The sequence below is a fragment of the Pistacia vera genome, unplaced genomic scaffold (genome assembly GCF_008641045.1).
Source record: "Pistacia vera cultivar Batoury unplaced genomic scaffold, PisVer_v2 Contig171, whole genome shotgun sequence".
Taxonomy (NCBI): Eukaryota; Viridiplantae; Streptophyta; class Magnoliopsida; order Sapindales; family Anacardiaceae; genus Pistacia; species Pistacia vera.
Genome location: NW_022195801.1, coordinates 956,698 through 974,801, shown reverse-complemented (window position 1 = coordinate 974,801; position 18,104 = coordinate 956,698). Strand labels below are relative to the sequence as shown.

The 18,104-nt window shown below is 35.0% G+C and overlaps 1 protein-coding gene and 1 pseudogene across 1 annotated transcript; both read right to left on the bottom strand.

The window, feature by feature from the left end:
• Window positions 1–4,604: 4,604 nt before the first annotated feature.
• On the bottom strand, window positions 4,605–7,542 carry LOC116125759 (annotated as a pseudogene).
• A 6,042-nt stretch (window positions 7,543–13,584) lies between these two features.
• On the bottom strand, window positions 13,585–16,746 carry LOC116125758 (protein NUCLEAR FUSION DEFECTIVE 4-like). Its single transcript, XM_031411473.1, has 3 exons — window positions 16,344–16,746; window positions 14,685–15,577; window positions 13,585–14,105 (listed from the first exon to the last, which is right to left on the bottom strand). The coding sequence occupies exons 1-3, from the start codon at window positions 16,650–16,652 to the stop codon at window positions 13,628–13,630; spliced, it is 1,680 nt and encodes a 559-aa protein (XP_031267333.1). The 5' UTR covers window positions 16,653–16,746; the 3' UTR covers window positions 13,585–13,627.
• Window positions 16,747–18,104: the final 1,358 nt, after the last annotated feature.

The window sequence follows — 18,104 nt, the reverse complement described above, 5'->3', positions numbered from 1 at the left end:
TGGTTGAACGGAGATGGAGAGTGTCGCGGCCGCCGGGGAGTAGGACTATACGACAATGGGTATACTGGTTTCTAAGGTCGGGTTTATACTTTTTCTTAGTTTTCTTTTTAATTTTTATAATTTCAAATATTGTAATTAATTTTATTGTATTAAGATTTTTTGCTTTTAATTTTTTTTTTGTTTTTTAAAGACTTATTTACCCATTGCTTTTAAGTTGGGTAATTTTTGTAAACGGACCGCAGAGTGTGTTTGTAATTTATGTAAAAAGTTGTGATGTATTTGTAATTTACACTGAATATATTTATCATTTTTGTGAATAATAAGAGTGTGTTTAGTTAGGGGTCTAAGAAGATAACTCTAGTAATATATCTTTGATTCCGACTTTCTTTATATGGTTGTCAAATAATAAAAGATTTCGATAATCTTGCAAAAGAAATAGTATTTATTATAGGTGATATAGGGGGTAACAAATTACCTTCCCAATGGGTGTTATTCTTTGATTATCGGGGTAATATGAATTTTGTTCCCATTTTACCTTTAATTAATAACCATTTCAGACACAAATACCTTCATATGTTTACCATATAACAATTAGCTCAACTATGTGAAATGACTTTTGTAACCTCATAAATTAATTTTTAGGTCAAAAATGCCCCACAATACCTATTACCATTTTACCTTTAAATAATTAAATTTTTGGACAGTAATGCCCTTATTATGAAAACTATTTACATGAATACCACCCAAAACACCCCAACCACCCAAAACGATTGTTGGCCGCTGACCACCACTGCCAGCCGTTTTCGACAATCATTGGAACAGCACACAATCGGTCGGATCTAGTCGGTTGTGCGCTGATCTAGCTATTTCTAGCCAAATCCATGAATTTGGCCAAAAATGGTAAGATCAAGCATGGTTGACTAGATCTGGTCGGTTGTGCGTCATTTCGGTGACTGCGAACGTAGGCTGGCGATGGTGGTCGATAGCCGGCATTTGTCTTAGGTGGTTGGGGGTATTTTGTTAAATTTTAAACTTTTTATTGTTGTTGGAGTGTTTTAGCTAAATTCTCAAATATAAGAGATTAAAAGTAATAATCTAAACAATAAAGTAATAATAATAATATTTAAAAAGAAGGGCAATTTGATAAATGGTTCTCCCGGATTCTTTTATTCCCCAACCAAATATATTAATTATTTACACCAAATTACCAACCAATTTAATCAAACATATATAATATATAATATGACAATGCCCTTAATTTCCAAGGTAATCTATCTTCAAGGTAATTATATTTTTACAGTAATACAACATTCTATGAACCAAACAAACCCTATTAGGGTGTGTTTGGTTCGGGGAATGTTTTATTGCTAAAAATGTAAGATTACCAGTGAGATAAATTACCTTGAAGATTATGGGGAAATATTATATCAATATATTTGGTTAGATTGGTGGGTATAAATAATTAAAATGATTGGTTGGGAAGAATAAAATATTATCGACAAAAGCTTTTACTGAATTGCCCTTCCTTTTTAATATCATTATAATAATATTTTTATTATTATTCAAATAAATTCTTTTAACCCCCTATATTTGAGAATTTAGCTAAAACACCCAACAACAAAGTTTAAATTTTAATAAAATACCCTTAGCCATCCAAAACCACCGACCACAAGCACCGGCTACTACCGGCAGTCCTCGAAACAGCACACAACCAAACAGATTTGGCCGACTGTGCACTGTTTTGGCTGTATCTAGCCAGATCGAAGGCTGAAAATAGCTAGATTGTCATGGATCTGGCCGAAAATGGCCAAATCCACGGTGATCTGGTTGTTTCCAGCCAAATCCATGCTAATCTGGCTATTTTCAGCCAGATTGAAAGCCAAAAACAGTCAAATCGTCATGGATCTGGCCAAAAGGGCCGCAAATGGCAAGATCTGTTCTGGCCGTTTTCAGCCAGATCCACAGCGATTTGGCAGTTTTCGACCACCAGTCGTGCGTCGATCTGGCAACTATTGCCTGTGGCCGGCAATGGTCATTTTGTTAACTTTAAAACTTTTTGTGGCTGGGGTGTTTTAGCTAAATTCTCAAATATAAGGGGTTTGAGTATTTGTTATTTGGTAGACATTTGAGGGCAATTCAGTCTGAAATGACTTTTATTTAAGGGCAAATTTGGTTAAAAAAACAATAACCTCGGTGAAAAAAGATTAACACCCCCTAGACTAGGTAATCTGATAACCCCCAAAATGACCAACAATATTCACTATTGGGAATGAAACATTCCCATAATCTTATATTACTGTCAAACCAAACAAAGGAATGTCTTGAATCAAAAGATAGATAACAGGAGTTATCTGCCCACAGCCCTAATTAAACACAACCTAATGGAGCGTTTGGTTCGGGGTTAAGTGTGATTACTGGGGTTATATCATCTTATATTACTTGATTACCATGTTTGGTTGTCAAGTAATATAAGATACCGGTAATCTTTAAATACCAATAGTGGTTGCTATTGGTAATATAAGAGGTAATCTGATTACCTCCATTTTCTTAGGTATTCTGAGATTACCAGGGTTATCTTTTTTTGTTACAATTTTATCCCTTATTAATAAAAATTTTGGACAATAATACCCTTACTTTAAAACAAATTTACATAAATATTCTATTTCAATTTTACCCTTGTTAATTAAAATTTTGGACAATAATACCCTTATATTTAAAATAATTTACAGATCACCACTCACCCAGCCACCATCGCCACTACCACCCAGCCACCACCACCGGCAACGGCCAACCACCACGGACCACCGCCGGAAAATCGTCAGAGTCCTTGAAAAGGAACGAAATTCCATGGGAGGCTCCGGAGGCTTCGATATGGCCGTTTTTGGCCATTTCGATGGTCGAAAATGGCCATATCAGGCCAGATCGATGGAATTGGCCGTTAACGGCCAGATCAGCCGGAATAGATCTGGCCGTTAACGGCCATGTCTGTGGCCGTTAATGGCCAGATCTAGCCCAGATCTGGCCTGATATGGCCGTTTTCGGCCATCGAAATGGTCGAAAACGGCCATAGCGAAGCCTCTTCGTCACGGTGAGGTACTCACGGGTGCTTTCGGAGATTTTCGGCTGTGGTTTGCGGTGGCGGCAGGAGGTGGGAGTGATTTCGTCATAAATTAAAGTTTTATATAAGCGGGGTGTTTTAGCTAAATCTGAAATATTGGGGGTTAAAAAAATTATTCAAAAATTAATAATAAAAATAATCTTATATTAATATTTAAAAGGGGGATAATTTAGTAATTTAAATAATATACCTACCAATTTATTCCCCATAACCAAACATATTCATATAACATACCCACCAACTAACCAAACATATTTTTTTAAAGATTCTCGTAATCTTATAAGGTAATCTATCTTCCCAGTAATCTAACATAGGTATTTGTAATTCTTACCCGAAACGGGAGCCTGAGTCCAGCATTTAGAAACCAGAAGGGTCAAGAACCGGTCAGTTTTGGTTCCATTCGATTTGGGTGGGTGGGTGCCCCCCTGATGTAAATGAGCAGAGGCGAAGCGTTTGAAATATTCAGATAAGTAATTCAGGGGAAGAAGTCGAAAATGCCCAATGGGAGATGGAGTCCCTTTCAAACGGCAACAACAATGGAGTTGCAGGGGAATGAATTTCGGCCATTGTCTGGGAAACCAACTTCCATGTAGTTCTTTCAAATCAAAACTCAAACCCTCCTATCATCTGTACTTAATTTAACTCCCAATTTTTTTATTATTTTTTTGTATAATTTCAGTTAATGTAACAAAATCTTCATTTGTTGAAATTCGACGGTTTCAGCTCAAATCCAGAAGCTAATTCCCACTTTTCTCATCTTCAAGGGCAATGAATGGCAGATGGTTTCTCATCATAAAAGGTTTCATGCTAGGTGGAAATGTTTTGCCATGGACATAAGCTAGAGATAGGCGATGCCTGTGTATTTGAACTCCTCGATTACAGCACGCAGGTACTCAATTCAGAGTTCAATTGTCAGAGGCAAATGCCATCTGAATTTTTAAACTAATCAAAAATAGTTTTAAGTGAAGATGCGCCTATTATTATAACTGAGATCACTTGCTTAATGGGTTTCTCTTGTTTGATGTTATGTACGTCTGAAACTGTGGTTTAGATACTCTGTAATGTAGTATAACCTGTTGACAGGATGCACTTGCTGTGTCGGGTCCTAGTGTTAGTCTCTTGTTTGTAAACTTATATGTATGTAAAGATATATATCTTAACTTGTCGACGAGGATGCGCTCTATAATGTATTATAACTTGTTATGAGGATGCGCTCTATTGTGTCGGGTTCTGTTTTAGTCTCTTGTTTGTATCCTTCATTATGATGTATGGAAAGATATACACTTAACTTTATCAACTAATCTATCCATATTACACATTCTCTTATGTTATTTAGATATCGCAAATAGTTTATGCGTGGATAATATGTGTTGGGTTGGTAGTTTATGCAATTAATATAATGCATTTTCTTTGTGCTATTGATATTGAAATTAAGTTATACAAATTTGGCGTTATGTGTACAAGCTAAAAAAACGGCGATTCCTTTCTAATCGTCATAGGCAGGCCTGGTCCTTAGGAAAAGTACAGAACTGGAAAAAAGGCCTAACAAGAAATGCATGCCCACCATATAAATGTCTTCAGATAACATTGCCTCCCCATGCACACTGATGCTTCATGCATCAAGCTTTCCTGTATTAACTTCCTGCATTGTCATCAAGACTTGAGCTGCAAGAAGGCCAATAGGAGTGATCCAATGGGGATGTTGGTGATGAGGATGTTGTGGTTGATGCCGGCGCTGTTTGGTCCAAAGAGCTCTGATGTGATTGATACAGCTGCAGAAAATATGAATCCGAGGCTTAGCCCTATCAGGCCTGTTGAAGTGCGCAATATGACCTCACTGCCTGATGCAGTTAGCAAAAGAAAGCGATAGGTGTTGCTGATGTTGCGACTGCTAGCCAACCTGTCCTTGCAAAATCCACCTTGCTGCTTGGTTAGACTTTCAAGCTTCAATTGTTGTTTAGTATGTCAAAAATATAGGAGCAACTTGAATATTCAATCCTTACAGGCATGAATCTCATGATGCCTCTATGATGAGCAAATAGAGTATGGACTATTTTCTAGGTATCAGAAATAGAAATATATATATATATAGATATGCCCTCTATGATGAACCATAGATTGAATATTTTCTAGGTATATATGAGTATATCCTTTAATTGCCTGGAATTCTGCAAGATATTTCCTTCCTTTGGTAAAATCTAATGTCGTTGTGAACAATATCAGTTTAGAAAATGTGTGAGGATTGTTAAGAAACTTTGTTTAAGATAATTTGAAATGTCAATGCAGATTATATTCTAAGAGAGCCTTCATGCACACTGCAAGAATAACTCTAGTATCCATGCAAATGTCCTGGAACTTTTGCAGGATTTTATTTCCTCTTTATTTACTGAACTCTGAAGGCAGTGGATTAGAATTCATTCATTTGTAGTCAGACTTATAAACATAATATATTGATTTGTCTAAGTAGTTACGTACCCATGTAGGAAATCAGGTGCAGCTGAGAGCAACGACCGAAGAATGAACATGTGGAATAGAGTGTAATGAGAGAACTTAGCTGGGAATAGTATCCAGTGACTCTGCAATCTGCCCTAATTATTACTATAAACCAGCCCAATTGTCCCACTACAAATATGCTAATAGTAAAGCCAGAATCCCATTTTCGCACTAGAATCTTGCTAGGTGTCTTCACCCAGTAATATTAACCTGTCCTTCTCGACCACTTTTCCAAAATATTCTTCTTTCTCAGTTGAGTCATATGAACCAACAATATTTAAGGCATTACTTTGCTCACTTCCAATGAGCTCTTTATGGAGCTGAAGGTCGTTGATGTCAACCAAATTGAAGCTTGGGCTGTCAAAATGGAACCTTGTGGGGATGCTTCGACAAGCCCAGTTTTTAGCATAGACAATGTAGGTAAACACAGGGTAGGAATAAAGAAATAGAGCCCTCACAAGAGAACACGTGAAGTTGATGCATCGGAGGATAGTGTGTTTAGTAGTAAAAGATATAGACCAGTTATAACAGCTAGAATGTTGAGAATGAAAAAGATGGAGGATCACGGGCAACAGTATCAGTAGAAGTTGCTGCGAGGGAGGTTGGCGGGGGATTGGGATGAGTGCTAAACTGGATGTGATGAGAGGAATAAGGGCATTCAAGAGGAGGTAAATGTGTCATCTTCAGGGTTTATTGCTTTGGCTATAAAGTGTAAAGAGCAGCACTAAAACCATTGTAACTGATAGTGGGGACAATGCAAGTGGCCTGTTGGTTGGAAAATTTCTGATGCTAAAACAAAGCATACTGTGTTGAACCAGCAGATGCTACACCCTGACAATAGGCATGTAGAATACCTGCCAAAGAATTACATGTCAACAAATAGAATAAGAAAAAGCACTTCTTAGTATTAGCTTTTGTTCTTTTTCCTAATGGATTATGGCATGAAGTGATATATATTTTGAATGATGTTTATATTTCTCATTAGCAAGGCAGTTGTAGTAGTAAATGTATAAGGATATGAATGATTGAGTTCAAAATTCAAATAAGAGCCTTCGCCATTCAATATTGTTTATTATAGTCAATTATTTGTAACTTCAATTGTGGATATGCATTTGCTTTTTGTTTAATATAGCAAAGATATTGCATTGGAGGTCTAAAACACATTTTTATTATGTAAAACATAGCCATAATTGAAGATAATGGTAATCTCTGTGCAACACCAAATGTTAGTGGACGTTGTATGATTTGAAAAGGACATTACTGGAGGTTAGGCACCTGACTCTAGCTTTCAAAATAACAAAAATTATTGATGATACTATAATTAAATTATATTTCTTATTTACTTTACAAAAAAGTAATTTCGAGGTCCACTAAGTGTCACAAAATATATTGTTTAAAGGAGGAAAATTTTAACCTACTTTAAGCAAACCAAAATAGTCTAAAACAAACGTTTTACTCGAAGGAAAAAGAAAACCAAGGAAACAGAAGCACTTCAGAAGCGAAAAGCAAATATAAGGAATAGGAGCAAATGCCGGAAAGAAAAGAAAAGAACTACGTGAGTAAGATTCTTCATGAAATTTAAAGGAGATAGAAGACTAACCAGAAAATAAGGCAAAACGATGAGTTTTGTAATGAGAAGCCATTGAATACCATAACCAAGGATGTCCCGTGCAAGTAGCCATGAACATAAGAACCCACAAAGGAAAATGAGGATGTAGACACCAGAGCACCAACCAAAAGCCTTTCCCAAATCTGAAGCGACTGACAAATAGTTAGCTGAAGCTGAGAAATCCCAAGAACCGATTTGATGTTGAAGAATAAGATGAGAAATCGAAATTTGTGCCTGTAAATGCTTGTATCCATATTGTTGCTATTAGGATCATCCATTTTCTTGATTCTCCAACCATTTTGGTGTAGATCTTTAGATAATGAAAAGTGAAAAAAGAAAGGAGGTTGTGTTATAAAATGTGTGAAGCACAAGATTTGATATCGATTGGGTTTGGCCACCAGACATAACCACCGTTGCTGGGATCATATAAATGCATTTATTAACGTACGATATAATTAATTGATCATGAGCCCCACACTCAACTATATATTTTAATTTTATTATTGTTTGAAAACCAGAAACATTGAAAGGACCGAGTTGTCTCAGAAGTCAAAAGTCGATTCACCATCCATTTATAATTCTACCACCAATGAAACTGTATAAAAGGAAATTAATGGGCGACTGCCCTCGGTCAAGTGTTGAATATTGAGTTATTATTTGACGGTCTCGAATTTGATTTACCTTGATTTTGATTATTAATAAAGGTAATTATTAAAAGTTTATCTATCGTTAATTTTAGGATCCTTAAAATTAGTATGCAAGCTAATCCAAACCACAATCACAACAAAAATAAAAATAAATAAATGGGCTTTTGCCACAACCACTTCTGAGTTTGAAAAAGTATCATATCATATTAAGGATTTGAGTCTATTTTCAAACTACCCTTATACTTTTTAAAATTTTCAAAAATCACCCTTACAAATTACAACTAACTACATTACATTTCCATTAGTGGCGAGGGTTATCTTTGTCTTTTCGTATGCTCTTTTTATAGAAAACGACAGTTGAAAACCCTAAATCTAAACGTCAAGTAAAAACTTTTGAAGTAATAAGCCATACATTAATCAAACTTAACCCATAAATTCATTCATTGGTCAAACTGTGGTAAACAAAAAATAAAATTAGAACAAAAAAAATATGACCAGAAAAGAGATATGTTGGCCTTTATATAAGCCAAAAAAACTTAAAACAAATATAAAAAAAAAAAAAAAACACAATGGTCATTTTCATGGAAACAACATCACTTCAAATTGATTAAGGATATAAATGTCATTTTATTATTTTTCATGGGTATTAATGTAATTTTAATTGTAAAGGGTAGTACAGTAATTAGATCTCATAAGCATCCACTTAATTCTAACTTATTTAACACATGAGTTTAACAAGGGTAAATTAGGAATTACAAGCATATCACTAACAAAAAATATTGCAGAGTTAGCTGTAAGGGTGGTTTTTGAACAATTTTAAGAAACATAAGATTGGTTTATGTATAATAGACTCGGGGTTGTTTGGTACATTATTTAAAATAATATTATATTCTAAATAGATAAGATAGAATTCCGAGAATGTGTTTGGTATATTTTTGGAAAACATTTTCTGAAAATATTTAGATTAATTTAACCCTCCACATTTGTTAATTTAGCTAAACACCCCCATATAATAAAAGTTTATAAAATAACAAAAACACATTCACCCACCTAACCGACTACTGGCAGCCGGCCACCACTGTTGGACAGTGGCCAGCAGTTGTCAGAATGGCGCACAACCGGCTAGATCTAGTTGATCGTGTACCAATCTGGCATTTTTCGACCATATGAACAATGTATTTAGCAGGAAACAACCAATTCTACTGCCAGAATTTGGCGGCCAACAATGGTTGCTTGCTGGCAAGCGATTATGGCTTGGGTTAGTGGGGGTATTTTTGTTAATTTATAAGCTTTTATTGTGAAAGGTAATTGTTAAATGTTTTGAGTTGAGTAGAATAAGATTAGATTTTGAATTGAATAATCAATATTAAAACAAACATGTTTTTCATTTTTTAAGATAGGATAGTAAAATATAATACAGTTTGAAAAATTAAACAAATAGGGGGTGAAATCTTTTAAAACTCCAGCGTGGTTACAAAAACCCAAAATTACATTATAGTCCATATACTCCTTTTTATTAATTTCAATCTCTTTAAATTTAAATGAATTACTTTTAGCCCCTTCAACTTTACTTTTCTCATTTACCTCAATTCTATAATAGACTACATTCATGAAATTACAACATTTTAAACTATTTCATTTCCGTTATAATTTTATTATTATATTCTTTTACTACATGTGTTGTTAGAGTGTAGAACAATGAATAAAGAGAAATAAAATTGAAATTATAAAGAAAAATTAATTTTCGCGAACTAGTCATACTTCAAAGAGCAATAGACTGTATTGTAGAAAATATCAATGTTCTAAAACCTGACTTGGGCTGCCACCCGGCCAAGGCGCCAGGTCCCGTGTTGACCAATCCAATCGATTAAACCGGTGGCCTGCCTGTGATCCAAAAAGTTTAAAATCTTGCAAAAATACCCCTAAAAAATATCAGTCCGTAGAGGTTTGAAATCTTGCAAACACACTCCTATGACAGTTTAGGTTTTGATTTTTCTTGCCACATTCCGACTGATTTTGACAGCCAAAATCCAATTCAACACCACCATCTAAACCACCGGCCTCCACTCTTAAAAACCCCTTTAACCCAAACACTTGGTAATCTCTCGTTCGCTAGCCGTGCCCGTGACTTGTGTATTAGGTTGATTTTTTGGCCAAATTTCGGCATCCAAAATTCAATCCAACACCACCCCTTGAACCACAAGCCTCAATTGAGTCTACTCTACAAACCCCTCTAACTCTGACACTTGATAGCCCCTCATTCGTTAATGGTCAAATTAAGGATTTTGTGAATAGTTGAAAATAGTAAATCAGACCGGAAAGGGCATCAGTCACCAATTCGACTGGCCGGTCCAGTTTCCAAAATATTGGAAAATATTGATATTGGTTGTTTTCTTCAAAATCTGTCAATTTAAGTTGATAGTTGATCTCCCCTTTAAGAGAAGGGTGTTACGTGCCCACGTAACTAATCTAGTAATAGAGGGGAAGGTCTTCTACTTTTGCCTATTTTGAATAGAATAAAAAAAAAAAATCAATTAAGGAATTAGGGATTGCTTAGAGGGAATCCACAGCCTTGTAAGTTGTAACAACGTTACTTGTAATTGGTATTATCAAATGGAACCTTGCGGGGGTGCTTCGACACGCCCATTTTTAGCATAGACAATGGTAGGTAAACACAGGGATAAAAGAAATAGAGCCCTCACAAAGAGAACACGTGAAGTTGATGCATCGAGGATAGTGTTTAGTAGTAAAAGATATAGACCAGTTATAACAGCTAGAATGTTGAGAATGAAAAAGATGGAGGAATCACGGGCACGTATCAGTAGAGAGTTGCTGCGAGGATTGGCGAGATTGGGATGAGTGCTAAACTGTGTGTGAGAGATGATTCAAGAGGAGGTATGGTGTCATCTTCAGGGTTTATTGCTTTGGCTATAAGAGTGTAAAGAGCAGCACTTAAACCATTGTAACTGATAGAGGGACATGCAGGCCTGTTGGTTGGAAAATTTCTGATGCATAAACAAAGCATACTTGTGTTGAACCAGCAGATGCTACACCCTGACAATAGGCATAGTGAAATACCTGCCAGAATTACATGTCAACAAAGAATAAAAAAAAGCACTTCTTAGTAAGCTTTTGTTCTTTTCCTAATGGATTATGGCATGAAGTAGATATATTTTGAATGATGTTATATTTCTCATAGCAGGCGTTGTAGTAGTAAATGAAGGATATAATGATTGAGTCACATTCAAAGAGCCTTCCCATTCAATATTGTTTATTATAGTACTATTTGTAACTTCAATTGTGGATATGCATTGCTTTTTGTTTAATATGCAAAGATTGCATTGGAGGTCTAACCATTTTTATTATGTAAAACATAGACACATTGAAGATAATGGTAATCTGTGCAACACCAAATGTTAGTGGACTTTTATGATTTGAAGGACATTACTGGAGGTTAGGCACCTGACTCTAGCTTTCAAAATAAACAAAAATTATACATAAATTAAGATTATATTCCTTATTACTTACAAAAGGTAATTCTAGGTCCACTAAATGTGTCACAAAATAATTGTTAAAGGAAGGAAAATTTTAACCTACTTTAAAGCAAACCAAAATAGTCTAAAACAACGATTTACTCGAAGAGAAAAGGCAGAACACTTTCAGAAGCGAAAGCAAATATAGGAAGTGAGCAAATGCCGAAAGAAAAGAAAAGAACACCGTAGTAAAGATTCATTCATGAAATTTAAGGAGATAGAAGCCTAACCAGAAAATAAGGCAAAACGATGAGTTTTGAATGAGAAGCCATTGAACCATACCAAGGAGTCCCGTGAAAGTAGCCATGAACATAAGACCCCACAAGGAAAATAGGAGTAGGACACCAGAGCACCAACCAAAAGCCTTTCCAAATCTGGGCGACTGACAAATAGTTGAGCTGAAGCTGAGAAATCCCAAGAACCGATTTGAGTGTTTGAAGATATAATGAGAAATCGAAATTTGTCCTGTAAATGCTTGATCCATATTGTTGCTATTAGGATCATCCATTTTCTTGATTCTCCAACCATTTGGTGTAGATCTTTGATAAGGAAAAGTGAAAAGAAGAAAGGAGGTTGGTGTATAAAATGTGTGAAGCAACAAGAGTTGAATCGATTGGGTTTGGCCACCAGACATAACCACCGTTGCGGGAATCATATACATTTTTAACGTACGATTAATTTATCATAGCCCCATCACTCAACTATATATTTTAATTTTATTATTGTTATGAAAACCAGTAATATGAAAGGACCGGATTGTCTCAGAAGTCAAAAGTCGATTCACCATCCTTTTATAACTACCCAATGAAACTATATAAGGAAATTAAGTGGCGACTGCCCTGGTCAAGTGTGGGTGATCTTGTGTATTATTTGATTTACTTGATTATTATAAAGGTGTTTATTAAGATTTACTCCGTTAATTTTAAGTCCTAAATGTTGCAAGTTAATCCAAGAAACCACATACCAATAAAATAAAATAAATGGGCTTTTGCCACTTTTGAAAAAGTACCATATCATATTAAGGATTTGAGTCTTTTCAAACTCCCCTTAACTTTTTAAAAATTTCAAAAATACCCTTCAAATTACAACTAACTCATTACATTTTCCATTATGCGGAGGGTTATCTTTGCTTTTCGTAGCTCTTTTTTAGAGAAACGACAGTTGAAACCCTACATCCTAGAATGATGTAAATGAGCAGAGGCGAAGCGTTTGAAATATTCAGATAAGTAATTCAGGGGAAGAAGTCGAAAATGCCCAATGGGAGATGGAGTCCCTTTCAAAGGCAACAACAATGGAGTTGCTGGGGGATGAATTTCGGCCATTGTCTGGGAAACCAACTTCCATGTAGTTCTTTCCAAATCAAAACTCAAACCCTCCTATCATCTGGTACTTAATTTAACTCCCAATTTTTTTATTTATTTTTTTTGTATAATTTCAGTTAATGTAACAAAATCTTCATTTGTTGAAATTCGACGGTTTCAGCTCAAATCCAGAAGCTAATTCCCACTTTTCTCATCTTCAAGGGCAATGAATGGCAGATGGTTTCTCATCATAAAAGGTTTCATGCTAGGTGGAAATGTTTTGCCATGGACAATAAGCTAGAGATAGGCGATGCCTGTGTATTTGAACTCCTCGATTACAGCACTCAGGTACTCAAATTCAGAGTTCAAATTGTCAGAGGCAAAATGCCATCTGAATTTTTAAACTACTCAAAAAATAGTTTTAGGTGAAGATGCGCCTATCATTATTAACTGAGATCACTTGCTTAATGGGTTTTTACTTGTTTGATATTACTGTCCTGAAACTGTGGTTTAGATACTCTGTAATGTAGTATAACCTGTTGACGAGGATGCACTTTGCTGTGTCGGGTCCTAGTGTTAGTCTCTTGTTTGTAAACTTATATGTATTGAAAAGATATATATCTTAACTTTTCGACGAGGATGCGCTCTATAATGTATTATAACTTGTTATGAGGATGCGCTCTATTGTGTCGGGTTCTAGTTTTAGTCTCTTGTTTGTAATTTCCTTCATTATGATGTATTGGAAAGATATACATCTTAACTTTATCAACTAATCTATCCATATTACACATTCTCTTATGTTATTTTAGATATCGAGCAAATAGTTTATGCGGTGGATAATATGTGTTGGGTTTGTAGTTTATGCAATTAATATAATGCATTTTCTTTTGCTATTGATATTGAAATTAAGTTATACAAATTTGGCGTTATGTGTACAAGCTAAGAAAACTGCGATTCCTTTCTAATCGGTCATAGGCAGGCCTGGTCCTTAGGAAAAGTACAGAACTGGAAAAAAGGCCTAACAAGGAAATGCATGCCCACCATATAAATGTCTTCAGATAACATTGCCTCCCCATGCACACTGATGCTTCATGCATCAAGCTTTCCTGTATTGAACTTCCTGCATTGTCATCATAGACTTGAGCTGCAAGAAGGCCATAAAGGAGTGATCCAATGGGGATGTTGGTGATGAGGATGTTGTGGTTGATGCCGGCGCTGTTTGGTCCAAAGAGCTCTGATGTGATTGATACAGCTGCAGAAAACATGAATCCAGAGCTTAGCCCTATCAGGCCTGTTGAAGTGCGCAATATGACCTCACTGCCTGATGCAGTTAGCAAAAAGAAAGCAATAGGTGTTGCTAGTGTTGCGACTGCTAGCCAACCTGTCCTTGCAAAATCCACCTTGCTGCATTGGTTAGACTTTCAAGCTTCAGATTGTTGTTTAGTATGTCAAAAAATATATAGGAGCAACTTGAATATTCAAATCCTTACAGAACATGAATTCTAATGATGCCTCTATGATGAGCAAATAGAGTATGGACTATTTTCTAGGTATCAGAAATAGAAAAAAAAAAATATATATATATATATATATGCCCTCTATGATGAACCAATACACTATGGACTATTTTCTAGGCATATATGAGTATATCCTTCAAATTGCCTGGAAATTCTGCAAGATATTCCTTTCCTTTGGTAAAATCTAATGTCGTTGTGAACAATATCAGTTTAGAAAATGTGTGAGGATTGTTAAGAAACTTTGTTTAAGAATAATTTGAAATGTCAATGCAGATTATATTCTAATGAGAGCCTTCATGAACAACTGCAAGAATAACTCTAGTATCCATGCAAAATGCCTGGAACTTTTGCAGGATTTTATTTCCTCTTTATTTGGTGAACTCTGAAGGCAGTTGATTAGAATTCATTCATTTGTAGTCAGACTTATAAACATAATATATATGATTTTGTCTAAGTAGTTACGTACCCATGTAGGAAATCAGGTGCAGCTGAGAGCAAACGACCGAAGAATGAACATGTGGAATAGAGTGTAATGAGAGAACTTAGCTGGGAATAGTATCCAAGTGACTCTGCAATCTGCCCTAAATTATTACTATAAACCAGCCCAATTGTCCCACTACAAAAATATGCTAAATAGTAAAGCCAGAAATCCCATTTTCGCACTAGAAATCTTGCTAGGTGTTCTTCACCCAGTAATATTAACCTGTCCTTCTCCACCACTTTTCCAAAATATTCTTCTTTCTCAGTTGAGTCATATGAACCAACAATATTTAAGGCATTACTTTGCTCACTTCCAATGAGCTCTTTATGGAGCTGAAGGTTGTCGATGTCAACCAAATTGAAGCTTGGGCTGTCAAAATGGAACCTTGTGGGGATGCTTCGACAAGCCCAGTTTTTAGCATAGACAATGGTAGGTAAACACAAGGGTAGGAATAAAAGAAATAGAGCCCTCACAAAGAGAACACGTGAAGTTGATGCATCGGAGGATAGTGTGTTTAGTAGTAAAAGATATAGACCAGTTATAACAGCTAGAATGTTGAGAATGAAAAAGATGGAGGAATCACGGGCAGCGGTATCAGTAGAGAGTTGCTGCGAGGGAGGTTGGCGGAGGATTGGGATGAGTGCTAAACTGGATGTGATGAGAGGAATAAGGGCATTCAAGAGGAGGTAAATGGTGTCATCTTCAGGGTTTATTGCTTTGGCTATAAGAGTGTAAAGAGCAGCACTTAAACCATTGTAACTGATAGTGAGGGACAATGCAAGTGGCCTGTTGGTTGGAAAATTTCTGATGCATAAAACAAAGCATACTGTGTTGAACCAGCAGATGCTACACCCTGACAATAGGCATAGTAGAAATACCTGCCAAAGAATTACATGTCAACAAATAGAAGTAAGAAAAAGCACTTCTTAGTATTAGCTTTTGTTTCTTTTCCTAATGGATTATGGCATGAAGTAGATATATATTTTGAATGATGTTTATATTTCTCATTAGCAAGGCAGTTGTAGTAGTAAATGTAATAAGGATATGAATGATTGAGTTCAAAATTCAAATAAGAGCCTTCGCCATTCAATATTGTTTATTATAGTCAATTATTTGTAACTTCAATTGTGGATATGCATTTGCTTTTTGTTTAATATATGCAAAGATATTGCATTGGAGGTCTAAAACACATTTTTATTATGTAAAACATAGACATAATTGAAGATAATGGTAATCTCTGTGCAACACCAAATGTTAGTGGACGTTGTATGATTTGAAAAGGACATTACTGGAGGTTAGGCACCTGACTCTAGCTTTCAAAATAAACAAAAATTAATTGATGATACATAAATTAAGATTATATTTCTTATTTACTTTACAAAAAAGTAATTCTAGGTCCACTAAATGTGTCACAAAATATAATTGGTTAAAGGAAGGAAAAATTTTAACCTACTTTTAAGCAAACCAAAAATAGTCTAAAACAAACGTATTTACTCGAAGGAAAAAGAAAACCAAGGAAACAGAAGCACTTTCAGAAGCGAAAAGCAAATATAAGGAATAGGAGCAAATGCCCGGAAAGAAAAAGAAAAGAAACTACTGTAGTAAAGATTCATTCATGAAATTTAAAGGAGATAGAAGACTAACCAGAAAATAAGGCAAAACGATGAGTTTTTGAATGAGAAGCCATTGAATACCATAACCAAGGAGTCCCGTGCAAGTAGCCATGAACATAAGAACCCACAAAGGAAAATAGAGGAGTAAGACACCAGAGCACCAACCAAAAGCCTTTCCCAAATCTGAAGCGACTGACAAATAGTTGAGCTGAAGCTGAGAAATCCCAAGAACCGATTTGAGTGTTGAAGAATAAGATGAGAAATCGAAATTTGTGCCTGTAAATGCTTGTATCCATATTGTTGCTATTAGGATCATCCATTTTCTTGATTCTCCAACCATTTTGGTGTAGATCTTTAGATAATGAAAAGTGAAAAGAAGAAAAGGAGGTTGTGTTATAAAATGTGTGAAGCAACAAGAGTTGATATCGATTGGGTTTGGCCACCAGACATAACCACCGTTGCTGGGAATCATATAAATGCATTTATTAACGTACGATATAATTAATTGATCATGAGCCCCATCACTCAACTATATATTTTAATTTTATTATTGTTATGAAAACCAGTAACATTGAAAGGACCGAGTTGTCTCAGAAGTCAAAAGTCGATTCACCATCCATTTATAATTCTACCCAAATGAAACTGTATAAAAGGAAATTAAATGGGCGACTGCCCTCGGTCAAGTGGTTGAATATTGAGTTATTATTTGAGCGGTCTCGAATTTGATTTACCTTGATTTTGATTATTAATAAAGGTAATTATTAAAAGTTTATCTAATCGTTAATTTTAGGATCCTTAAAATTAGTATGCAAGCTAATCCAAACACCCAATCACAACAAAAATAAAATAAAATAAATGGGCTTTTTGCCACAACCACTTCTGAGTTTTGAAAAAGTATCATATCATATTAAGGATTTGAGTCTATTTTCAAACTACCCTTATACTTTTTAAAATTTTCAAAAATCACCCTTACAAATTACAACTAACTACATTACATTTTCCATTAGTGGCGAGGGTTATCTTTGTCTTTTCGTATGCTCTTTTTTATAGAAAACGACAGTTGAAAACCCTAAATCTAGAACGTCAAGTAAAAACTTTTGAAGTAATAAGCCATACATTAATCAAACTTAACCCATAAATTCATTCATTGGTCAAACTGTGGTAAACAAAAAATAAAATTAGAGCAAAAAAAATATGACCAGAAAAGAGATATGTTGGCCTTTATATAACCAAAAAAACTTAAAACAAATATAGAAAAAAAAAAAAAAACAATGGTCATTTTCATGGAAACAACATCACTTCAAATTGATTAAGGATATAAATGTCATTTTATTATTTTTCATGGGTATTAATGTATTTTTAATTGTGAAGGGTAGTACGGTAATTAGATCTCATAAGCATCCACTTAATTCTAACTTATTTAACACATGAGTTTAACAAGGGTAAATTAGGAATTACAAGCATATCACTAACAAAAAATATTGCAGAGTTAGCTGTAAGGGTGGTTTTTGAACAATTTTAAGAAAACATAAGCTTGGTTGAGTATATAGACTCGGGGTTGTTTGGTACATTATTTAAAATAAATATTCTAAATAGATAAGATAGAATTCCGAGAATGTGTTTGGTATATTTTTGGAAAACATTTTCTGAAAATATTTAGATTATTTAACCTCCAATTTGTTAATTTAGCTAAAACCCCCATATAATAAAGTTTATAAAATACAAAAACACATTCACCCACCTAACCGACTACTGGCAGCCGGCCACCATGTTGGACAGTGGCAGCAGTTGT